The 25383-nt window shown below is 45.1% G+C and overlaps 2 protein-coding genes across 8 annotated transcripts; one reads left to right on the top strand and one right to left on the bottom strand.

The window, feature by feature from the left end:
• Positions 1 to 4482: 4482 nt before the first annotated feature.
• On the top strand, positions 4483 to 6455 carry LOC311436549 (uncharacterized protein). 7 transcript variants are annotated; one of them, XM_084518805.1, is made up of 4 exons: positions 4489 to 4611; positions 5050 to 5124; positions 5613 to 5726; positions 6188 to 6455. In XM_084518805.1, exons 1-4 carry the CDS (start codon positions 4501 to 4503, stop codon positions 6281 to 6283), a joined length of 396 nt encoding a protein of 131 aa, XP_084374931.1. In that variant the 5' UTR covers positions 4489 to 4500; the 3' UTR covers positions 6284 to 6455. The 7 variants fall into 7 exon arrangements, 1 of the variants encoding a protein (XP_084374931.1); XR_014692935.1 differs by lacking the exon at positions 5613 to 5726 and having other exon boundaries at positions 4483 to 4611; XR_014692936.1 differs by lacking the exon at positions 5613 to 5726 and having other exon boundaries at positions 4483 to 4611; positions 5050 to 5192.
• An 8671-nt stretch (positions 6456 to 15126) lies between these two features.
• Positions 15127 to 23654, bottom strand: LOC311436423 (uncharacterized protein). Its single transcript, XM_084518587.1, has 4 exons — positions 23471 to 23654; positions 20875 to 20961; positions 20291 to 20386; positions 15127 to 17363 (listed from the first exon to the last, which is right to left on the bottom strand). The coding sequence occupies exons 1-4, from the start codon at positions 23494 to 23496 to the stop codon at positions 17258 to 17260; spliced, it is 315 nt and encodes a 104-aa protein (XP_084374713.1). The 5' UTR covers positions 23497 to 23654; the 3' UTR covers positions 15127 to 17257.
• Between the last annotated feature and the right edge of the window lie 1729 nt (positions 23655 to 25383).

Genomic DNA, 25383 nt, shown 5'->3' with positions numbered 1-25383 from the left:
ACTGTCGTGGCCAGGAGGAAGGGAAGCAGCACAGTCTTCTTGCTTGTCTCTACCACCAAGTGATGCTTCACAACTCCTGTAAGTTGCCTGTGTGTGGCAGCTTTCTCACCTGGAAAAATGGATGTATGGCATCAAAGTGCCTGGAAAAATTGTCTATATGAAATTCAGGGAGATGTTGTGGATAGGAGCTGCAATCTGAAAGAGATTCTTGTAGCTCACTTCTGCCTCTGGTTTTGCCAGGGTTACCAGCAGCATGGGAGTGGTCTGTGTTTGCCAAACAAGGTTTCCCAAATGTGCAAGCCCTCTTCTTTGCTCTCCTGTAAATCATTCACACGTCAGTATCCAAGCCTCCCGAGCTTGGATAATTTGGGGACATATACACCTATTATGGGACATGCTAAGACACTAACCTGTGGTGTGGGTTTGTAGCAAGAGAGAGGCAGTGAGGAGCTGATCACAGCCTCTCTCTCCCCTCTGTATGTGTGAGAGGCTCTCAGGTGCACTCATCCTCAACCAGCAGCACCAAAAGCTATCAGCAAAAACCTCAGCTCTCGGGGGAGAGGCCAGGTAGTAAACAGTCAAGGGTAGGAGAGACGGGATGGTCTCCACACCTGCTCCAAATCTTCAGCCACATTACTGCTCAAAGGAGGTAAGGGTTAGTGTCATAAAGGAGAATAAATAAATAAATAATAGGGACATTCACTGGTAAGGCATAAATACAAGCTAAATTTCTTGTGCTCACATCTGCTGACTCACACCAGCCTCCCGTGTGTGCAGGCCCTGATCCCTGGCCTGTGACCAGCGCTATAAGAACAGGCGACTGACAGCCCATTTTCCCTGGCAAAATGATTGCACGGGGTCACTCTGGGGCTTCTCTTGGGAAGTTTCCAAAGGCAGTTCAGGAAGGCACTGAACTGGGAAATCTGCTGGTGTTGAGATCATTGCCACGAGGAGCATACTGATGAGCCCACTTATGGAGCCTGGCCTACTCTTCCTGCCGCGTTGCATAAAGCCACAGAGCTTCGTTGTCCTGGTCTTCCCCTGGTGTGCCTGTACTGATTTTGTAGAAGCTGCTTTGCATTTACATTGACTAAGCTGAGATCAGAACCAGGACCTGGTTTTGGGGTGGTCATTTAACCCACAGGTTGGAAATACTGGGCAGGCAGAGACCGAGACCTGCTTCTTGTGGACTCTGTGCAAGGAGCACGGCAGCAGAAAATCTCACCCTGGGAGTTTATGATCTCTAAATACTTCAAATTAAATTTTTGAATATAGACTTTTTTTTTTTTTTTCATTCCTCAAGATCAAAGCTGTCATAAAGTGTATAACATTGTGATGCCTAGAATACTCATAAGCTGTCAAAGAGAGAGCCTGACTTTATTTTTTACATATTAATTATATGCTGCCAGATAGGAGACTTTGCTCTTGTAGGGCCACCTACTAGTGTCATTATAAAATGTCTCGTACTGAGCCAAAAAATGCAATAAACTGTACAATGACTCCATAAAGCCATATAGAGGGTGTTTATGCAGGCAGAGTCAGGCTGTGGTGATCCTCCTTCTGCTCTGTTTACTCACCTCTGTGATGGGATTTTTAGATGTATGGTATCCTCAGCAATATCAAAATGATCAGATGCCATTTCCAATATCTGCAATATTGGTGCCAGGCTGTCTGCTTTGGTTTGCTGTCTTTGTACCCCCGCAGGCTCCTCTGCTCTGCGCTGGGGAACGGCAAGGACGGACCTGCAGCACCCCTCTCTGGCTTCCTCCTCAGCAGGACTGAGCTACTGCCTGTGTGGCAAGGAGAGCAGCCTGGGGAGGAACAAATTCCTGCCCTACAGCTCTGCCGTGCTGCAGCCTCTGTGGTGGGGTGAGCCCCCCAGGCTCCGGGGATAAGCCCATTTCCCCTTCCCTCCCAGGCTGGCTGGGGATCCGAGAATGAAAGGGGAGGAAAGAGGACCCGCACACACAGCCTCCTAAAGCCCTGCAGTGCTTACCCAAAAATGTCCGTGAAGACTGCATTTCTTAGTGATACTGCAGTGCCTTTTGCCATCAGGGCTAGGGAGGGGGTGGATGGTGCCTTGTCTCTGGACTGCCTGTTTCTTGGTGTCTGGCCTCAGACAGCCCGCATGCACCCAGGTGTGGTGGGACAGAGCCTGACGTGGCCCCGAGTCTCACCCTGGTAAGAAGTTGGATGTTGTTTGTCCACAGAAGCATAAATAACAGTGGCTTTCAGCAGCACTGGTTAAACAGACTGAGTCTGTGAGTCATCTTATGAAGCTGTCATCAGAACATCACCCGCTCCGCCTCAGCTTCTGGCTTCTGCGGGCTTAACATATACACATAATCTGCTATTAAAGCACCTCTTTTGTCTTCCAGCAGAGTTGGCCAAAACTAAAATGAGCATTTACAACACTCCTCCTCAGCCTAAAATTGCTCAGTGAGAACTTCATGGGGTTTATTTGCTCGCTGATCGAGCCAAAATTTAAGAGGGGCTGTGGGAACAAAGTCACCTTTGTGGCACTTGCCAGTGGAGTTTTATTACTGTTTCGATCCTGATGGCTGTCGAGATAAAAGGAGGAGTCCTTTCATATCATACAATGGATGTAACTTAATAAGTGGTCAACAAAATTGCCATGAGCAAAGAAGAACTCTGTTGTTTCTTTTTTTTTTTTTTTTTGCCTTTCCCCTGTGGTTGAATTATGAGTTTCACATCCTTCACAATTCCTGGTATCAATCCTTGTCTGTGGCAGGGGTGTCTACAGAGCACACACGAGCATGCTGGGGAGACACCACATCTCCCCCGTCCCCTGCAGCAGCCTGTAGGTGCAGTGAAATGATTGTCCTCTGCCCCTGAGTCCTCATCCAGACACTTTGTGGAAAGAAAATAGCAGGGACTGAACATGCATTTGCAGCACTGAACATGCATTACTCTTTTAAAAGAAAAAAGATAGCCCTCCAGTAAAGAGTTCATTTGGAAAACAAGTTTTGTGAGCAGAATTTTGCCTTTAATTTGGAGAGGAAACTGGGGGGTTGCAAGATACCCAGGTATTTACTGCTCCTTACATTTGCAGGGCTCATCCTCTTCTGTCAACAATGACTTCTAGAAAGAACTCTGCTGCCCACAGTTTTAGAGAGTCATGCTTTCTTTTGAGGTCAGTGGGCCTTAAGCACGAGTAGTTTGACTTTGGCCATACATTTTCAAACTGACCTTTTTTTCTATGCACAGTCAGACATATAAGTTTTACCTTCGTTTTGCAAACCTTAGGTTTTTAAGGACATGAGTAGCTTAAAGCAAGAGAATATGTGACAGTGGAATATTCCTGACCTTAAATTTTGGGCAGATGGTTAAATGTCTACCTGAATCATGCTCTCATGGAAAATAAAGATGACTTTCTGAAAAAGAAAAAAAAAAAAAAAAAAAAAAGTAATGTGTTTTGCACTGTTATTTTCCTTGTAATTAATTCTCTTTCTTCCCTTATCTGTCTGTGTAATACAAAATTATGTCTGGTGTCCTCTGAGGAAAATGTCATGACCTGTTTTTTTTAGCATCATCTGCAATCTTCCACTCTTAAAAATGAAAAATAAAACCCTTCTTAGACTTATTATTAACAAGAAGAAATGTGCTGACAGTTTAGCAGTACATGTGAATTATAGGAGTGATAGGATGAAGACAAGCACTGGGAGATTTACAGCCGAAACAGAACCGTCCACACAGCCCTGGGGCTCCCTGCTTCGATCCTGATCCAAACACCATCTGCCTTTGCCATTCCTTGGGAGAATGGCTTAGCAGCAGCTATATTCATAAATATTCTGCCACCTCATAAAACACTCCCTAAAAAAAAAAAAAAAAAAAAAAAGAGAGAGAGAGAGGTTTCTTAATTCCTAACTGAGTTTCCTTAATTTTAGGGATTTCAGAATCCTGATTTAAATTACTGAGAGCTTATTTTAGCCAGTCTCCACCAACAGAGCCACCCACTGAAGAGTGCCCTATACATTTCATAGTAACATTCCAGTAAGGGAAAGTTATGCAGGTCTGAATCTAACTAAACCAAAAGCCTGAATAAACCTAGTTACCTTGGCTTGTGGTAAACAGGTCTGTTATCATCACTTCTGCAGAGAAACGCTTTGTTTCTTATTTAGGTCATTGCATCCTGCTTGTCAAACAGCCACTGCCTGCATGGCAAACACCACACAGTGCCATCCAAACCAGGCACTTGGTGCCACAGCCGGCCCCGGGCACACTGGTGCTCCTGCACACGCAGGAAGAAGCAAACACCACCCTTGAATGAAAGTGGTTGGAAAACCACTTGGAATCCCAGATCGGTGGAACTGGGGGAGAGGCTGAGCTGCGGCTGCTCCCACACACTTTGCTTAATGCATGGGATCTGCTGCAGCAGCCAAAGCAATTTGTGGCCATTAAGGGGAACACCAGCTGCAGGATTACAAAAAGAACCCCCAGAGCCCAGCAGACACTGGGAGAGAGGGAGCTGGCTCTCAGATGGCTGCTGCTGACAAACCTCCTTCTCCTCTTCCTCCTCCTGCATGGCCCAGCTTCCTCCCCAGCCCCAGCACTTCTTGCGCCTTCACTCGCAGCTCTGCTGACTTTGGCGTATGCTAATTGCATCCTGTTGGGATCACAGATGATCATCATTCAGTGTAATTTGCAGCTAGGCCAATTTTTAAATTATTTTGGGAACTATATTACTTTGTTCTGTAAATGTTTACCCGCTAACTATCAGATGTGTGAGCTTCTCAGCATACTGCAAGAGAAATCTGCATATGAATGAAAGGGAAGTAGATATGGTCTCTGGTATACAGATACACATAGAATTGCAAAAGCTTTGGATCCAAACACTTGGAAGACACTATGTTGTTTTCTCTGATTTATCTTGTGTTGTTCTAGCTGCAGAGCCTAAAACCTCAAATAACTTCATAATTTTTGATGTCCGGCTATTATGAATTCCAAGGAACATTTGTGGGAACATTTCCCACTTGGCCTCTAATTTGAAGATTACTTGAAACACATTGAATATTTTTCCTTCTGCAGACAGAACAGCCCCTCCAGGAGGATGTGGAAATAAATAGCTGTGAGGGACACAAACTCAAAAGCTTCAGTCATCAGGTAAAGACAAAGCCATATTTTTTCCCCTTTGCAGTATGTGTTGTGAAATGAAGACTTCTGCAACAGAGGTAAGTGCATGAAAGATATGAAAGTATTTGTCATTTTATGTAATGGGCTTCAGTACCACACTGGTAAAATTACTCTCCCAGCAGAAAATGGGCTCATACGGAGGCACATAAATAGTATCAGTGCAGGCTGCATGATCAGATGAGGTGTCAATCCTTGTTGGCACTCCTCCGTTAATTTAATATACGTTTTGAAATGCTGAAGCATGAGAAGCATGTAGTCTTTTGCCTCATTTGTTCCCTAGCTTTTGTTTTCCATCATTGTTAAAGTGATTCATAGTAAGGGATCAACCAAAACTAAACTGAGGCTATTCACGGGCTAACCAAAGGCTTTACAGAGCCATGCAGTCCCAAGGACAGCAGCAACAGGTGCTCAGAATTACAGGCCCACAGATTTAACATGCTTTGTTCCCTTGGTTACAGAGGAAATCCGTGTGGGCCAGCAGTAAGGGCAACAAAACCCACAGCCATGCCAATTCCCAGTCATCCTCAGGATTTCATGAACTTCATCCAGAACAAAGCAGGAGAGTCCCCTGGGTAGTGCAAACAGTGCTCTCGTTGGCTGTTAGTACAGAGGCAATTTCAGTCCCATCATCTCTGAAAGACAGGGCTTCTCTGATGTCCGTGGGAGCAGAGGTCCCACTCCAGAGGAAGAAGAAGTACTTGGGACTGTGTGGGGATGAGAATACATCTGACAAGCAGGCTCTGGGCCATGTAGCAAGACAGAGTGTGGGGCTTGTTCCCCTTTATTTTCTTTCATAGCCACCCAGGAGAATTATCTGTTATTTTTTTTCAGGGGATTAATATCTAAAATGGGTTAATTCTACAGTACATGCCATGCCTATGAAGCATAATAGGAAATCTTCCTATATTTAGGTGATACATATCTTTTTTTTCTCCTTCTTTTTATTCTTCTTCTAACTGTTAGGGTATTGAATCTATACAGATGATAATTTCCCAAAAACTCTGAAGAAATTATATCCGTGTGTTTTCCACAGAATGATAAAATAACCCCAAAGAAGAAACCCACTGAGACTTCAGTAACACAGAAGAATAAACCTAACAAGAGTCCCCAAAGCTTCCCTGGAGTCTGATCAGCCATGGTTTAGCCACCACGAAACATCTTCAGAGCAGAAGTCCAGCAACAGCAGAAAACAAGATGATAGCTTCAAAGCCATAATGTTAAGGAGGTGCCCAGCCAGCTCCTACTTGTAGAAACATGGCAGTCTACAGAGAATAGGAAAGCAAACCCCATATGATATCTGTTTTCCATTGCACTGTATTTTCGGAATAAATTCAATGCTGGAGAGAGCTGAGCCCACATCCTGCTCGTATGTCCGGCAGGGCAGCAGGAAGCACAGGGGCCTTCCTCCTCCATGGCTCACAGATTGCCCTTCGTGAAGCCAGAGATTGTCCCTCGATGGCTGTGCTAGGCTGAACTCTCTGTAACCCACATTCAGGCCTCTGGTGGCAAACACCTCTCCATGCCACAACAGGGTGAATCAGTTTTTTGGCAAAAGGTTTCTTTATCTTTTTTTTTTTTTTTTTTCCCCCCCATGTGACTAATCTGCAAAAGGTTTTCGTTTCCTAATTCCCATGAATTACTTGATGACAAGCAGATTTGTTTCTCCAAGCACATCTATTGTCCATTGATTGAGCTTTCTGCAGATACCACAAATTCTGCTGGGCCTCACAGCTTGCACAGCACAACCACTCCTCCCTGCCTGGGGGATTTTCTAGATTCAGCAAGACAAACTAATATAACTTCATGTTTAAAAGGAAAATGTAAATACTGATTAGTTACCCGTGTGTTTTGTCATAAAGCCCTCTGTCATGATAATATGCTTCAGACAATGAATAAAAAGGTTATCCGTTATCCATTCTTTTCACCAAAGTTAGAATATTTTTCAAAATATGCGGTTTTAAACATGTTTTCTGCAGTGCAGATCTAAGCCTACTCAGTCTTACGCTTCCTTACGATTGCATTCAAATACAAAGATTGATTCCGATTTAATCCTTATGGCACACAGGCAAAGTAAAGGGGAAAAAAAAAAAAAAGAAACCTAAGTTAAGCTCTTATTATCACTGGATTTGAATGTGTTCTTTATATATCTAGTGAGCAATGTAGAAACATTTTAACTGAAATTTTTGCATCTGCTGCACTGGGAACCAAGAGGAATTAATTTTGCAAATATTTATACTTGTTACTTTGCAACTAGTATGTGTTCTGTAATTATCCATAAATTAATTTCTGTAAATATTTATTTGTGCAAATAGTGATTTGGCTGTCCACTAGGGAAAAAAAAAAAAAAAAAAAAAAAAAAAAAAAAAAGTGGCTTTTTTCCATTCATGCAGCCACACTTAAAATTATAAAAAATTGTATCTTTCTTCAGAGCTGGAGGCAGCCGTTTGCACTCTTCTGCTGGGGTTTCAGCTCCAGGTCTGGTCAGAGCATGTCCCACACGCCCAGTTCAAGTGAGACAGCATCCCCCAGCTGGTGATTTCATAGGTTCACTCCCCTGTTCCCATTTATCTCAAAAGCACACAAGTGAAAAACCTAACGCTTGCTCTTCAGAACCATATGTTCTCTTTTGTTAGCTCCAAGAAAGATGTCAAGAACTTGGATTGCGAGCTGGTTGCGAGTGTCTTCAGCTAGTTCAGATGGAAGACTTCTGGTTAAGGAGCATAACACACGTGTGAGGACAGGAATACTTGCTCACTCTAAGCTCTCATTAGGGATTCATCTGAGGAAACGATAGCCTTTTGGTGCTTGGTATGCCTAGAGCAATTCTGAGCACTTATGCACTTGTCAACTGCATGAAGTTCAACAAGGCCAAGTGCCGGGTCCTGCACCTGGGGCGCAATAACCCCAAGCAGAGCTACAGGCTGGGAGAGGAATGGTTGGAAAGCTGCCAGGCAGAGAAGGACCTGGGAGTGATGGTGGATAGTCAGCTGAATATGAGCCAGCAGTGTGCTCAGGTGGCCAAGAAGGCCAACAGCATCCTGGCTTGTATCAGGAACAGCGTGACCAGCAGGGCTAGGGAGGTGATCGTCCCCCTGTACTCAGCTCTGGTGAGGCCGCACCTCGAGTACTGTGTTCAGTTTTGGGCCCCTCGCTACAAGAAGGACATCGAGGTGCTTGAGCGGGTACAGAGAAGGGCGACGAAGCTGGTGAGGGGCCTGGAGAACAAGTCCTACAAGGAGCGGCTGAGGGAGCTGGGCTTGTTCAGCCTGGAGAAGAGGAGGCTCAGGGGTGACCTTATCGCTCTTTTTAGGTACCTCAAGGGAGGCTGTAGCGAGGTGGGGGTTGGCCTGTTCTCCCACGTGCCTGGTGACAGGACGAGGGGGAATGGGTTTAAGTTGAGCCAGGGGAGTTTTAGGTTAGATGTTAGGAAGAACTTCTTCACTGAAAGGGTTGTTAGACATTGGAACAGGCTGCCCAGGGAAGTGGTGGAGTCACCATCCCTGGAAGTCTTCAAAAGACGCTTAGATGTAGAGCTTAGGGATATGGTTTAGTGGAGGGCTGTTAGCATTAGGTTGGAGGTTGGACTCGATGACCTTGAGGTCTCTTCCAACCTAGAAAATTCTGTGATTCTGTGATTCTATTTGCCAGGCTTCTGCCATGTGAAGTGACTTCTGCAATTGGGGCAGTCTTGCTTACATGTCCCCAGTTCACTACAGAAGAATAATTTTACAGGGCTTCATTATACCACCTGTGGGGCCCTTGACAACTAAACATGCTATAAAGTGAAAACAGTAGGAAATGTCCTGCAGACTGTATCTCTTGCTCGTTTTGCATTTTTCATTTCCCTGGCATGCTGCGTGATGGCAGCCCTTTGCAATAACAAAGGCAGTCGTCTTTCTATCACCGTTCTGTCAGCTGTCTCTGGAGAATCAAGAATCAGATGAAAAGTACAGCTTTCACTACCCAGTGTTGGCGTTGCCCTCCTTTTGTCTGACAGCAAATCCCCAGATCTTCCATATGGGTTTATTATCCATATCAGAAATGTCTCCATTTTGCAGGCAATGATTCAAGAGAGCAGGATGCATGCAGTGGCACTCCGGCAGACAGTGGCAGGCTGGGAAATGAACCGTGAGGAGTGGGTCAATGCACTTAGTATGAGTGTCCTCGTTTATATATGTGAATTTTGATTCATGTTTTTGTGCATTTAATTTATCTGTGAATAAAGCCACTGACAAAACTCACTCACCAGATGTCACTCCCTACTGTCAATCAGATACTCAACAGTTTAAATCCCAGCAGTGACCAATGCTTCATTTTTTTTGCTTGTTTGTTTTTTAAGAAAAGAACTAAAAACTCACATAAATCTTAAACAAACTTGGAGGTTTTGCTTTGTGCCCAGCCCTTCCCTCCTTGCCCCCACCTTGCTCAAGTTTATTCTTTACCATTATACTCTACTCCCTCCCCTCCATCTGATCTCTCACCATTTGGTCTTTATAATAGAAAATAATTAAAAAAATGTAAAAATGTATTAGTTTTATTAGTGTCTGAAAGCAAAAAGTTGCTATAAATGCCATCCAATTGCCCCTTTTCCAAAATCCACCACCAAAACCTGGATTAAAGCTAACACAAATCTGCTGACCCTCACAAGAGAAAACGTGCTGAGGATTTCCTTACTGCTCCACCATTTAAATGTACTCTGCTAGGTGAAGTGGCAGAGCTTCCTTAAATTGGGGCTCAATCCTACAAGAACCAGCACTGAGGTCCGATTCTAAGAAACACAAATGTGAGCCAAGGCACAAGGCATGTAGATATTTTCAGTAAGGCTGTGGGGACTGCTCATGTGCTGGAGTATTCAGGGGGTCACTAGCTCCTGCTTTGGGTGGCTGAGTGACTTCATGTAAGGTTTTGAGCTCATAGGCACCTGTGGTAGATAGGTGTACACATTTATAGACTGTTTTCTAACTGATCCTGAGCTCTGTCATCCTTAGATGGTGGTGCCAGGTGTACGACATGAAGGAGTAGATGGCAGGTCCACTGACCTGCACACATCATTTTGAGCTTTGGGCCCTTGCTGGACAGACAGAGCTGGGTACCTGGGCAGGGGTGGCTGGCAGTCAGTGAGCCCCAATGTCCCTGCTCTCCTATTAATGGACATAAAAGGTGGCAGTGGGCCTGAAGAAATGTCACTGCCACTGCTACCAGCCCTCAGGCTGCACGTTTAGACCCACAGCCATGGTTGTATGAACATCTCCTGGGCAAGGTGCAGCAAAGGGCTGTGACCTGTGGGTCTGCGATGCCACAAGTCACCTGCTAGAGGCTCCAAGCATAACACCACCCAAACTCCAACAGAGCCTGAAGTACCTCTTTCTAGACTACATCTGCAAGAACACATTTGCAGCAGACTGCCCCAAACGGACCGTGAGAACACCAGCCCCCTGGAGGTGCTCACCCAGCAGCCGCAGGACTTGCAGAAGCACAGAGAAAATAGCTGCAATGTGCAAAATTGTGGTCTTCTTGGGAGACCTGCCGAATTGCTGGGGCTTGGAGCTCCAGATTCATCCATCCTGAAGACCTTGGCTATAAGGTAGCTTCTGTGTCAGATAAAATCTATCCAATGACATTTTATTTGAGAAAGTGCCATCCATCCAGAGTAAATGAACCTTTTCTTTATAATCTATTTGGTTCATCTCCAAGATGTGGCAGAACACCTTGTACACGGGGATATTACCAAAAACATCTTCCGTGTCAAAGCTTTCTGATTCCCTCCTGAGCTTCTGCTGTGAACACCACAAAGTCCCATTTCATGAGAAACATGAAATCTCTGGTTCACATTTGTATTTAATTATATATCAACTGTCTTTCTGACTTCTTCTTTTGTAAGAGAAGAGTGATTGAAATTGCTTCTGTAATGGAGAAGTGCAGTCTATTTACTTCTTTGTTGTAATCAGGAATTTGACAAAATATTTTTTCAAAGCCTTCAGCCAGTAAAATTATTTAGGCCATCAAGGTTTTGGCCAGGCAGCGTAAGGCAGACTATTTTCCTCACTTAGAGTAATGGCCGGAAAACCCTCCATGCATCATTATTTATTATACACCTCATTTACTTTGATGCAATGTTAATACTAGACCAAAGTTCAAAGCATGTGCAAGTCACATTTTCTTACACAGTGAAAGCAAATTTTGCTCAGCTGAAGCATCAGGGAAGGTACAATACAACCCTGGCAGGAACAGACAGTGCGTGGACATGCTTGAGGTGTTCCCCCCAGGATGGTGTCTGTCCTCCCACATCCACGCAGGTGTCCCCGCTGCCATGCATGTGGCTCTTCCCAAGCATCACCCAAACAGACGGGGAGCCCTTGCAGAAAGTTTTTTTTTTTTTTAAAAAAAAAAAAAAAAAAAAAAAAAAAGGGGGGGGGGGTGCAGAGAACAAGAAAGTGTACACAAAGTGACTACAAGTGCTGGAAGCCCTTGTAAGCAGGGCCACCAGCTGGCAGTAATCGCACTGGTCCATGTGCAACTGCGTGCCTAGGAAGCTGTTGAAGCACCGACTGCTGGGAGCTGGCAGGAGAAGCACCGACCATAACAGCCTCGTTTCCTGTCTGCTATCCCCAGTTTTCTGCTACTGATTGTTCTCACTAGACAGGGCTGGGCAGAAATGTTGCCAGGCCTAGCTTGACAAGGTCTAGCTTTCTGTGTACACCAAGAGCCAGAAAACAGCAGAATTACATTATTTTAATATATGCGACTGACTTCTCCAAACTGTGATCTGTCCTATTTATCTCTGTCCACTTTCATTCTGTACAGGCTGTCCCCTTGCCTTCCTTCATTTAAACCTTTGGGTCTTGATTTATCTGTTAACCAAACTATAGGTCATGAGCAACGTGGAGCATGATTTTTTTTGTTGTTTGCTTGTAGAATAAATAGAAAACAAACAAACAAACAAACAACACAATAGAAGATAATAATGAAAAGACTTGAAACTCACCTGTGCAGGGGCAAGCTACAGACATGCACCACATTACAGGCAAAAGACTCAGTAATGTTTGAGACTGGGATGAGCAACTGCCTCTAGCAGAAAACTGAGGAGAGTAGAGTCCCTCCTCTCATCATCACAGAAATGGAGAAAAAGAGAGACTGAAAAGACTGCAAAAGGTCTCCCCGTCCATCCTTTTGCCCCAAACCAAGGTGAGTTGCACCTACAGCATTGCAGAAAGGTGCTTTGAACAGTCTATTACTGACACCAGAGCCCTGCAAGCCCATGCAGTTCCTTGATGTCCTTGAGGTTATGCAGCTTTTCTAGCTGGAATCTTTCCTGCTGCAAGTTCAGCCCATCATTCCTTGTCTGATCCCCATGGTTCACCCTGGGGGGTACCTCACACACAGGTAAAAGGCAATACACTGCTGCATTTCCAGCTCCTCCTCCCCTTGCAAAGAGCAGTGAACCCACTCGTTTTCCCATGTGGAAAGTTTTGTCAGACCTTACATCATGCAACAGCAAAAGACTAAGGCCAAGAAAGGAGATAAAATGCTCCACAGCAAGACAAGGAGCGAATCTGAAAGCCAATCTATCAGAACAACTTGAGAAAATGGGGCACAATTCAATCTAACATTGCACATGTAGGATTATGCTGAGCTATGAGATTTGACATGTGTTGAGGAACGTTTTCTGCCTTGTATTTAAGAACAGCATATTTCATACATTTATCCTTCCTGAAGATGAAAAAGATGCTGTACTCTATATGTCATTTGGATAACATCTGTATTTCTTGAGGGCTTTTCTAAAGCAATACCAGACTTCTGTGCTCTTTAACCTCCTTCCTATAGCTTTTTTGTTTGTTTGTTGGCTTTTTGTCTTTGTCACAGAGGATTTCTTATCTATTTGGGTGTCTTCATAAATCGAACGTGTACACAGCACTGGAACTCCAAGAAATGAAAGGCAAAATAACAAGGCTGCAAAACCATATGCTTAATTTCACAGTCCAGTTCCTCAGTATGGAAGATAGAAATGTCTCTCTCCTGCATCCTCCAGCCTCATAGGCCTCTCTTGTATTGCAATTTATACCCATCAAGCACTTGACATGCACTTTTACAGACTAAGCTTTCAGCCTGAAGCCGCTGTCCATCATTTATCAACAGTCCTGGCTATCGGGGGAGGTCCCAATCGACTGGCGGCTAGCAAACGTGACGCCCATCTACAAGAAGGGCCGGAGGGCAGACCCAGGAAACTACAGGCCTGTCAGTTTGACCTCAGTGCCAGGAAAGCTCATGGAGCAGATCCTCCTGAGAGTCATCATGCAGCACTTGAAGGGGAAGCAGGCGATCAGGCCCAGTCAGCATGGCTTTATGAAAGGCAGGTCATGCCTGACGAACCTGATCTCCTTCTATGACAGAGTGACGCGCTGGGTGGATGAGGGAAAGGCTGTGGATGTGGTCTACCTTGACTTCAGCAAGGCTTTTGACACCGTCTCCCACAGCATTCTCCTCAAGAAACTGGCTGCTCTTGGCTTGGACTGGCGCACGCTTCGTTGGGTTAGAAACTGGCTGGATAGCCGGGCCCAAAGAGTCGTGGTGAATGGAGCCAAATCCAGTTGGAGGCCAGTCACTAGTGGCGTCCCCCAGGGCTCGGTGCTGGGGCCGGTCCTCTTTAATATCTTCATCGATGATCTGGACGAGGGCATTGAGTGCACCCTCAGTAAGTTCGCAGATGACACCAAGTTAGGTGCGTGTGTCGATCTGCTTGAGGGTAGGAAAGCTCTGCAGGAGGATCTGGATAGGCTGGACCGATGGGCTGAGGTCAACTGCATGAAGTTTAACAAGGCCAAGTGCCGGGTCCTGCACCTGGGGCGCAATAACCCCAAGCAGAGCTACAGGCTGGGAGAGGAATGGTTGGAAAGCTGCCAGGCAGAGAAGGACCTGGGAGTGATGGTGGACAGTCGGCTGAATATGAGCCAGCAGTGTGCTCAGGTGGCCAAGAAGGCCAACAGCATCCTGGCTTGTATTAGGAACAGCGTGACCAGCAGGGCTAGGGAGGTGATCGTCCCCCTGTACTCAGCTCTGGTGAGGCCGCACCTCGAGTACTGTGTTCAGTTTTGGGCCCCTCGCTACAAGAAGGACATCGAGGTGCTTGAGCGGGTGCAGAGAAGGGCGACGAAGCTGGTGAGGGGCCTGGAGAACAAGTCCTACGAGGAGCGGCTGAGGGAGCTGGGCTTGTTCAGCCTGGAGAAGAGGAGGCTCAGGGGCGACCTTATCGCTCTTTTTAGGTACCTCAAGGGAGGCTGTAGCGAGGTGGGGGTTGGCCTGTTCTCCCACGTGCCTGGTGACAGGACGAGGGGGAATGGGCTTAAGTTGAGCCAGGGGAGTTTTAGGTTAGATGTTAGGAAGAACTTCTTTACAGAAAGGGTTGTGAGGCACTGGAACAGGCTGCCCAGGGAAGTGGTGGAGTCACCATCCCTGGAAGTCTTCAAAAGACGCTTAGATGTAGAGCTTAGGGATATGGTTTAGTGGAGGGCTGTTAGCGTTAGGTTGGAGGTTGGACTCGATGACCTTGAGGTCTCTTCCAACCTAGAAAATTCTGTGATTCTGTGATTCTGTGATTCTATTAAAATGCCAACTGACAATGCAAGATTTATTAAAAGTTTAAAAAAAAAAAAAAAAAAAAAAAAAAGTCACCAATTGCCTGGCCCCACACAGATTCATTGCAGGTAACAAAAGTTTAGTAGCTGAGACTTAATACACACAGATACACACCTATGCCCTTCTGAAGACTGACTTTGCTTCTGAAGGGTCAGGATTTCACTTTTGTCATTCAGGAACATCTCCACCGAGGTCAGCAGGACAATGCCGTGGCAGGAGAATTAGGCCCTGCATTTCTTCAAAGCTTTACATCCTCTCCCAAACACAGTGATAGATCTGCATGCTTGCAACTTGTGTCTTTGCATCGCACCATTGCTTTTCCAATATGATGTGTGTTGGTTTTTTTTTAGTTTTGTTTTGTTTTTGAGTTAGAAACTAGCCCCTGGAACTTCAGGCTGTCCCTAGGATGTGTTTTAATCTTCTTTGCAATAATTTTCCCTTCGTAAGCAGTCACGTAGTGCAGTCTGATACGGGTAAACATCTCACTGTATTAATGAAGTTTGAAAAAAAAAGCATTGCTAGACCAAAAGCATGCGACTGCAAACAAAATGAGGAGCAAACATGTCCTGGGGGGAAACTCACCTGCCACATGAATCGTCTCACAATAAACTGCACCGCTATGGCAGGATGGTTTGTATATGGGTTAAATCAAAATAAGAACCTGGAATTAAAACCCTTCGCTCCTCTGATGGTCTGATTCATTTCTGCTGATAAAAGACCTGAGGTGCTGTTTAAGCTATAAAACCTGCAGTATCTTCCCCCACTTTGTGGATTTAAATGCATCTGAAATCTCAAAAGAATGATTAATCATGGCAAATTCTCTGCATTTTGCCTCAGAAAGAGAATCTGTCTAAATCCTGGCAGTTGAGATCCAGGCGTGGAGCACAGAGTGCTGCCCAAAACTGACAAAGCCCCAGAACGTAGCAGCCGCAGCTCTGGTTTGCCCAAATCCTGCAGCAGCAGCAGCAGCCAGCCGCCTGCAGCAGCAACCTCCTTGCTTCTCCCAGAATGCAGCCCCCAGAGACAGCGCAAACTCTGCCCCCTGTTAGCACCAGCTTCATCTGGCTTAGCATTAGACTCGCTAAACTATTGCAGAGGTTTTCCTCTGGTATAAAATAACAGAGCTTGAGGAGAGCATCTCTCAGAAATAAAACATTCCCAGGTACTTTATAATGAGCAAGATCTGGCCGAACGTATTTCCTCTTGAGCCTTTGAAGTATTGCTCACTTTTTTTTTCCCTTTTATAACTATTGCAGAATCCTTTTGGGTTAGATGATGAATGTCACAGAAAAGCAATTCAACAATGCCACCGATGCTTTGAACAACCTTCAAAAGCACCTTGAGGAGGTCAGTGTGTTAATTTATCAGGAGCAAAATATTATTTGCAATATACATTGACTTTCACTCCACAGCTCATTTGCATCTTTCCTGAGTAAGGGCATAGGGAAGAAATACACTGAAGCCTTGAAACAGCAACTGTCCTTTGGTGCTTAGCATGTGATTTTACAATGTACTCAGTACAATCTACTCTATTTTTGCATCCGACAGCAAGGGAAAATACTTAGAGAAAACATGCTCATTTCTCAGCTAGGAAGCTGAGGAATTCCTCAACACACACAAAAAGATGAAGGTGGCAATACAGCTTAAAAACATGTGCCTTTGAGAGTGAGGATCCAGCATAATTAAGGGGAAAGATGCAACCTTTGGTACCTTAACAGCAACCCTCATAGGAGGCAGCACCGCATCTAGCTGTTCTTCCTAAGGCTGAGAGAAACCCAGAACTTGCATTTGTGCATGTGTGCTTGAATGTGACTCCCCTGTCCAAAAGAAATCTCTGCCTGGCTAAGTTTCTGTAGCACATTTCTTTGTCATGAGTAACCCCATTTGCCACTGCATTTACATCCAGATCTTCTTTTCTTCATATTTAAAATTGAAAGCCCTGCAGAGCTGTAGTAGATTAGTAAAACAAGGCCCCATCCTCAGCACAATACAAGGGCTGCAATTTCATCCCTGAGATTTGGCTGCTCCACTTGAATTGTGCTTTTGTGCTTCATGGCATCAACAGAAACATCCCCCTGAATTGCTGCCTTGTATTCGGTTTCAGAGAGCACTCAGTATTATCCGGCTTTTAGCAAAACGGCATCTGTGAGCGTATCCCCAGTGCACTGGGAGGAAAAGCCTGGACGGGGCTGGAGGAGAGAGAAATATTTTCTATTTAATTTTGCAGGACCGGAGTCAGTGTTATTTAGACCTCAAACTTGCACGTCAGCAGCCATATCACTCATCAGAAGCCACAACAAGATCAGGTACATCTCAGGTCAGCGTTGTCTGCCACAAGGTGCTGCAGGCTGATGCCAGCTGATTATTTCGGATGAAGCAGACTGGAAACGGGAGTGATACCGTAAGTTTATGCTACAGAAGGATGGTTGTGATTCATCCCTCTGGCCTGGAAGTTCACCCTGAGCTGTGATTACTCAGAAGCAAGTCCCGGTGAGGATTTCTCACAGGAGAAAAGGCTCTTTGGAGACGTGGCACCATCCCAGAAAACAGCAAGACTTGAAAACCACAGCTGGAGCCTGCAAGGTTTACAATCTCTTAGAAAAGAGGATTACTGCATATTCTGCTACAAATAAATATTATCCTTATCTTTCACCAGCCTTCAACTCCAAAGTCAGGCATATTAGCTGCGATGATTTTTGCATCTGACAGCAAAGGCCTAATTCTGCACACTGAGACTTGTAAAACCCAGTTAATGTCACTATGTGAAATTAGTGAGAAAACTAATCCCCTGTACCACAGCGGTCCATTGGCAGAAAGGTGATAATACACGGACATGATGAAGACAGAGAGCTCCACTTTAATAATTGCAGTTGTTCATTTGTATGATCTATACTGAATTTTATATTTATTTTAAAAGCATATCAACTCTACAGAAAACATTACTGGCCCCAAGCAAGCAGAACGAAGCACTCCCCATACACTGACCACAGGGATGTCTCATCTGTCAGCAGCAAAACCAAAGCAGGGCCGTCTGTACACACACATCCCAGGCTGGGACCCCAAAAACCTGCAGAGTGCTGCTCTGCAGCGGGGGGCTGCAGCTTGGGGGGCAGGAGGTGAGCAAGAAGAGAGCAGGACACTGGCAAAGGGCTATGGGGGTTAGCAGGGACAGGGATAGGGATAGCTTACTGCAGCAGTGCTCAAATCCCAGCTGAACTATCTAATAATAATATATAGTAAAGGATATATAATTACATATAATAAGAAATTCCTGCAAATGAGGAAGTTCCAGCCTTTGGGGAGATGCTAGATGCTAGCAATGTAGTTTTGCTCCACATCATTATTATTATTTTTTTATTCATTTTATTTAATTAACGTGTGCTTTTTTCTTTCTTTTTTTTTTTTTTTTTTTTTTTTTTCATTTAACTTTTAAATGATGTATCGATCGATTATGCTATTTTTCTGTTGCATTTCGTTTCGGTGCCTTCTCCTGCCTTGTGCAGCCGGGGGGGCGGCAGAGGGGCCGGCCCCTTCCTTCCCCGCGCCCTCCCGCGGCGGCGACGCCAGGTGGCAGCGCAGCCCCGGCCACGGCCGCACACGGCGGAGGGGGGAAGAAAAAGAGAGAGAGAAAGAAAAGAAGAAAAAAAAAAAAAAAGCCATAAACCGGCAATTCAAGAATAAAAGATTGCAATCGTTTGAAAGAAGTAACAGAGAGAAGCAAAGGTTCCACTAGGAAATATATATGGGGACTGTTTTGACACAAAAGCTTCGTTTCTAATTTATTTCCAGCCCCAGAAATGTCCAGAAATAGAGGGGGGGGGGGGGGGGGGGGGGGGAGGAGAGGGGCCCCAGGGCTCCCCACAGCCATCCTGCTCCAGGGTGAAACCAAGAAGCATTCCCCTCTCCTAACTGTACCTAGAATCCTGGCCTGCACCTGCACGCTAACATTAGAAAACTAGCAATTTAAGCACTCTCCAGGCTAACTTCTATCCCTCTATCTTTGCCTCAGTATCGTTCTTCGCCTAAAACACCTCCCTGAGCCCTTTTGTGCTGCGCTGCTGCAGAGCCACAGCTTCTCCTTGCCCTTGTGCCGTGGTTAGGCTGGACCGGCTTTGTTCCATCCTGGGCGCTAGCCTCTCTTTTCCTGAGACTCATACTTCCTCATAAACAACTTCAGTGTCAACAAATTCGCTTCTGCTGTTCCAAAAACCACTCAGTTGCGAGTTCCCAGACCATGGCAGCTCCGGAGAGCTGAGGAGAGGCCAGGAGCAGAGGGCCAGGCACAGGCCTCGCAACCAGGCCCCACAGTCATTGCCTTTGGGATGTGGCCGCCTGGAAAATGCCTACACTCCACACAGGTAACAGAGAAATTGTGCTAAAAAGCCCCAGATTGCTCCTTCTGGGGTTGGTTTTCCCAAGCAGTCTGGGTGGGCAGGACATCAGGGGGAGGAGGGCAGGCAAAGGGTCATGGCCACCCCTGGGTTTTGTCAACACGTGGAGCAAAGAGCAGATGGCATGCAGGTGACATATACGACTGCGTGAAGCAACGCAACCTTGACCCAGATGGAGGTCACGCCTCTTCAGCTTTAATAGTGACTGTATTACAGCCCATCTCATCTTTATAGAGAAGCTTTCTTGAGACCTCAGTAACCTCACCTGCCATAAATACCTCAGATACCGTAACTCCCCAGCAACTGCCCCTGGACCATGTGGCCCAGTCCACCGCAGGTCGCTGAGGATTTCAGGGCTCATTTCCTGACAGCTCCTTCCTCATGTAATTCCAGCAAAGCCAAAGATTATATCTCGTGCACCACTGCTAATATCCTTCTTGCGGAGCTGGATGTTTGCCAAGTACTTGCTTGGCTACTGATCTTGTCTGAAGTTTGTTAAGCAAAGAGCCAAGTGCAAGCTGTGGCAATCTAACCACAAAACCCAAGCAGCACAAAAGATGCACTCATTATTCAACACCTCATTGCACAACCTAACAAAAAGGCAGCACCCTTTTCCCCTTTTCCCACCCGTGTAACCTCTCCATATGTTTTGTGTTTTTTTTTTTTTTCAACATACATATTTCACAACATTGGTGCTGGGGAGGTAGAGGTGAACTTCCAGTTAGCAGGGACTTTTCTGGGAGGCCGCTGTTTCTCCAGACTTCTTACAGAGACCACGGTGAAGCCAAGTATGAAGAAGAAAACACAAATAAAGGCAACAAGGAGAGGGAGAGGGCAGCAATGCTCCAGTATTTGTAGTCATATCTGTGTTCAGCTAAACTGAATAGGGCTGAATTGGACCCCAGACTCTACTTGGCACTGGAGCAAAGTTTTGGACTACACCCTTGAGAATTACTACAGAGAAGAAGGAAAGTACTTCTGTATTATTTTGTGGGGGTTTTCCATTTAACTGGAAACACACACAAATTAAATAAGCAGTACACCAGTTCACTTTGCGTGACTGGTATCTCTAACCAGAGATAATGATCTCTCTAGCACAACACGTGACATACCTGCTTGTGGCCCTGTGTTGGGTAGGGACTGGACAAAATGTTCTTACAGATCCAAGCAATTTTGTTGAAGCAATCCCAGCTTGAAAATGGATGGTACTGCAAACCACACGGATATGGAAAGCTTAAAAGACCTGTATATTCACATACATATCTTCACTGGAAACTGAAGATGGACCTACAACTTTGTCTTCATTTAATCAGAATCACGGTGATTCATGTAACTTTGTCTAGCATATTGCTTAAATTGATAGTTTACGGTCAGAGGGTTAAAAGCTTAGGAAATGACATTGCTTACATAAAAAACTACCCTCCTGAAGCCCGTCAGCCTGAACAATGATATTTTCCTTTTAACTTGACCTGACCAGCAGGGTAGCCTCCGGTTGCACTCGCACACTGTCCACACTTACAGCTCCGTTATTCCCCACTCCCATACAGCAAATTCTCTGATGTTCCCAACAATCAGAAGAAAAGGGGCGTCTCCTCCCAGCAGCTCTGGGTTTCTGGCAGAGCTAGCCGAAACCCTCCAACTCCTCTTCATCTAGGCACATGCAGCACTGCAGTCTCAGCACTCAGACCGTGCTCACCATGCACATGGTCCCCATGGGCTACTGCATGGCACAGGGCATCTGCCTCCTCCAGGGTCACCCTTGACTAGGTGGCTGCTAACAACACTGGGGAAAAAACAGAGCAGTGCAGGGGTGTTTTTGGCACACTGGAAAATAACATAACAAAATGAGTGAGATGATAATTCCCAGAAACGGTGCATCATGCAAGGTATTGCATAGAAAGATCACATGTTAATAAGGATGGGACAGAAAGCTGATATGTTGTAGGCACATGCAAAAACAAAGATGTTGCACAGAGTGGTGAAGGTCTAAAACTCAGTAAATAGCTCAAGAATGGCAGTCAGGAACACCCTTGGCAATATTTAGATCACAGCTAAAAGCAAAAGTGAGTGATGTGGCTGAGAGAGGGGGATCCATGAGGACCCCCTGCACAGAACATAAAAGCACCCAAGATCAACTGCTATATGGTGGAAATAGCCCCTTCTGACTTGGAATGGAATGTGAAAAATTCTTCATGCTGCTGAAGATTGCATCCTGAGATAGCTTGGCCAGAGAAGGGTCACAGCGTGTGCTTTTTTGGGAAGACAGCTATGTGAAGAAGAGCTGGAAGGACATCACAGAAGCATGAGGCAGACAGTAGAAGGCACTCACTGCCATGGTGGGACAGCCCTAAACCTGAACTACCGTTAGCCTTCACAGACCTCACACCATAAAATGGGAGAGGGGGAGGAAAGAAAGGAGAAGGAAAAGGTCACATGCTTGCTCTTCCCCCTGAGAGTTATCTCTGTTCTCTTACAGCAACAGCAGCATTGCACTTATACCAAGGTGTGCCTACGGCTGGACGTACGTTGGCTTATATTACACAACTGAAAATGTCAAAATTACCCACCAGCTTAGCCCTTTCCTCCCACACCCAGAAGAGCAGGACTGCCCAGAAGCTGTCCTTGTGAAAAGACCTGGTGAAGAAGTTTGGGTACATGCCCAAAGGAGACAGGTTTCTCTCCAAAAGGTACAGCAGTAATTTTGTCTTTCACCCCTGAGGGGACATGCCTGCTAGGGAGCATCAGCTGCCCCCCAACACTATTCCTCTGTCCCAGCTATGAAGTCCCTTCAAAATACTTTCCAGGACAGCAGGTTGTATAGGCTGTGTTCACCCAAGAAAGTGTCCTGATAGGCAAAGGTGGAGATGGTGAACTGTAGCCAGGATCCAGGTGGATCATGCTTTCTCCTCGATTAACACTCTTGGGTCCATCTCCTACAGGAGCTCCCTGGTCTCCAGGCTGATGAAGGTGCAGTATTTCTACAGAGGTGCTGCTGGCCAAGACCAGTGCTGTGCAATTAGAGTGTTTCCCCGCAGCTGGTTTCCAGCAGCTACAGCTGATGTTACCAACACAGGAACAGCCCTGGGTTGCCTGCTCTTCCTCTTTTGCTCATTAAAAAAAAAAAAAAAAAAAAAAAAAAAAAAAAAAAAGCCATGGGGACATGGGGAAGGTTGATCAACAGATCAACATTTTGAGAAAAACAAGTGCTCACTTGACCTACTCACTCACAAGACATTGACATCTGGCCACCCTGACCTGTCTGGGCACTATGATGAAAGGAAAGCAGCACCAGTCATAGCTAAGCAGCTGCTCCTTGCCCTGAAGTTGCCCAGAGGTCACCAGTGGGCTGGCTGGATGCTCTGCCAGAATATGCCCACAAGAGGAGACAACATTGCCCTGACTCCTTTGCTGTGATCTGAGAAGATACCCGCTGGAGACCAGCAGCTGTTGGTGGGACCTGCCTGTGGCCCTTCCCCACCCAAAACAACCTGGCAGACAGCAGAGGAAGAACAGACTTGGCCTCTCCCATGGACCTGCTCCCAGACCATCCCAGGGGTACCCGTCAGCACCTGCCATCACCCATAGCAAGAAACGTAACTCTTCTGGCATCAGTCCCTATCCATCACAGATAAACTGCTCCATATCAACCGCAATAACATGCAGAATAGCTGCCTCCATCCCACCACCCAAGAAATGAAAAGATGGATCCCAACCCCAACTTTCCCTTCTTTAGGACCTTTTCCTTTGCAAGTGAAATCTCAAGAGACTCTGCAAAACCATTATTTTATCTCCTTTTTTTTTTTTATCACGTTACTAATAGTTAAGCAACCTTCCCAGCACTTGGCAAGCCTGGCAGACCCCCATTTTTAGCACCTTCCCCCTTGCCTCCCCAGCTGTTGCAAGTGAATGGTTACAACAAGCCTCAGCTGAAGGTCTGGGAGAACCTCTTCTTCTCAAACCAGCTGAGCACGGTGCTTTGCCTCTCCTGTGAAACTCCTGTCTGGCCTGTCTCTGTGTCTTCAGGTACATAAACTGTTTAACAGAGACTCTCCAAATGTTCTCAGGACCCTGAAAGCCAAGAATGTGAGGACTGTGTAATTATGAATGAAGCTGGTGGCAAAGAAATTGGTCACAGGACTGGGAATAAACTGCAGAAATACAGGGAGCAGGTATCCATATGCCTAAGGAAGCTAGATATAAGGCAGGAGGGGCAACATTTTTGACTCCTGAAACCTTTTAATTCTTTTGCTGGAATTGTTCCTATATCTTCTCCAGGTAAAGGCAAGCCTCACCTCTTTAAAAGATCCTGACTGATCATTGAGGACAACTTGTTTATTACTTAAAGAGAGAGTTGTCTTATAATATTACTTCAGCCTCCTTAACTAAAAGCTTTTCTTATTCATGAACTTAAAAACATCTTACAGCAATCCCATGAGTGATCCTGTGGAAAGGCTAAAATGATTTCTGTAAGAAAATAATGCAGTTAGTGGGTATTAAGGGAAGAGCACCTCGAGCCAACAACAGGAAACAAAGGAGAAAAAAAAAAAAGGAAGCTGACGAGTCTTTCAGGAACCTAAGTGCCATGCACAGGTGTGGATTCATTTGCCTTTTTGGCAAAAGCATCATCATATGGTCCTTCATTACATGCCATACCTTACACATTGCATTCTTCACTGCTCCATCTGTTATACTAATACAAATTTTGTAAGACTGCTTTGAAAAAGGAAACAAACAGGGAAATGACCTAGGTTTTGTTTCTGCAGGGTTATTTTTAACCTGAATCTTTTCACCAGTTTTGCTTATGGTGCAGCTCCACCAAAGATAAATAAATAAATAAATAAAAGAGAGACAGCATGCTGCAGTTCATGGCTGGTGGCAAGGATTCCTTAAAAAAGAACATAAAAAGCTCTTGCACCTAAGTGATGTGCTCCAGGAAACAAAAAATTGCTGCCTTTGCTGTTGCCTGTGATCAATCACATTACAAATTCTGTATGATTTTGTATTTAAAAGAAAAATCTATACATCAGCTGTCTTTTTTCCAGTAAAGTAATGCAAGAATTTTAATGCATGTCTTCTCCGACAATAGACAGACTTCTTATCTTCAGTGTCACCAAAAGACCCAACATCATGCCTTCTGTATCATCAGACAGAAGCTACAGAGCTAAAAGCAGCAGAAAGTAAGGGCAAAATAAACTTTTCTTCCACCAGGACACTTACAGGCTAGGCTCATAGCATTGAAAGGCATTGTCTGCAGTGAAACTAAACAACCAAACTTACAGTCTTAAGATCTGAGCTTGAAAACCTTCCCCAGAGCAACAGCCCCCCTTGACTGGAAAGCCAACCAAGCCCAGAAAAGATGCAAGCAGTATGTAGGACCTACGTAAGCTTTCTGTACGCGCAGAGTTAGGATGGGGCTGCTGGGACAGCTTCTGGCATAGTTACTTCGCCACCAGGAGTGTTACCCAGGAAAACAGTGCCAGGAGGACTGCGAAATGCCAGGAGGCCTTGGTAAAGTGGTAGATCAATGCTTAATGTACACGAAAATTATACACACAAAAAAATCTAGTTAGAAAAATTGTTGCAGCATAAAGGGAAGATACAGAAGCATGTAGAAAGGCATAAAGGCAACATCGAGACTAGAAAAACAGGGCATGTCAGAGAAGAACCTCATAAATACAGGCAAGTACTTTAATTCCTTGTAGAGCTCCGTGTTTTCTATGCATTTGTTTTCTTTATAAAGAGTTTTCTCGGTGGGCATCTGCTGGAGTTCAAAATTTTCTTGCTCTAAATCTCACAGGAGTCAAAGAAGAGAATTTATTCAAAGCCTGTATCTGAGATTATCACATATCTGATATTTAGCTTCAAGAAGTAAACAAGTTGTTTGTGTTTTGAATGAGGAAAACATTTTCTTCCTATGAAGCTCTCAGGGGAATTCAGTAAATCTTTGCACAATGAATTTTGAAAATGTCCATAGAAGTTTTAGTCGTCCTATGAGAAATACAGATAACAGAGGGAAAAACAAACAAACAAACAAACAAAAAAAAAACTCTATAAAAGTATCTGAGTATCTAAAGTGGAGATCTATCACCTCTTTCCTCACTTTATGATGGCTTAATATTTAGCCCAAACTTGCCAAACCAAGTCAGACTAATGATCTTTAAAGCCTGATGCACCATCACTGCAGATCCAGCCTGTAACTTGGACT

This window comes from Aythya ferina (assembly GCF_964211825.1).
Source record: "Aythya ferina genome assembly, chromosome: 4".
Taxonomy (NCBI): Eukaryota; Metazoa; Chordata; class Aves; order Anseriformes; family Anatidae; genus Aythya; species Aythya ferina.
This window is presented reverse-complemented; position numbering and strand designations above follow the sequence as displayed.

Bases quoted from the DNA above. Each gene is read 5' to 3' on its own strand.
- LOC311436549 (XM_084518805.1), top strand. From the start codon at position 4,501: ATGGCTGCTGCTGACAAACCTCCTTCTCCTCTTCCTCCTCCTGCATGG. The intron at 4,612-5,049 runs GTATGCTAATTG...TTCCTTCTGCAG, and splicing joins GCAGCTCTGCTGACTTTGGC to ACAGAACAGCCCCTCCAGGA. The intron at 5,125-5,612 runs GTAAAGACAAAG...CCTTGGTTACAG, and splicing joins TCAAAAGCTTCAGTCATCAG to AGGAAATCCGTGTGGGCCAG.
- LOC311436423 (XM_084518587.1), bottom strand. From the start codon at position 23,496: ATGATCAGTCAGGATCTTTTAAAGAG. The intron at 20,387-20,874 runs GTGAGCACGGTC...TGTGGTTTGCAG, and splicing joins CCATGGGGACCATGTGCATG to TACCATCCATTTTCAAGCTG. The intron at 17,364-20,290 runs GTATGTCACGTG...TAAACCTTGCAG, and splicing joins CAACACAGGGCCACAAGCAG to GCTCCAGCTGTGGTTTTCAA.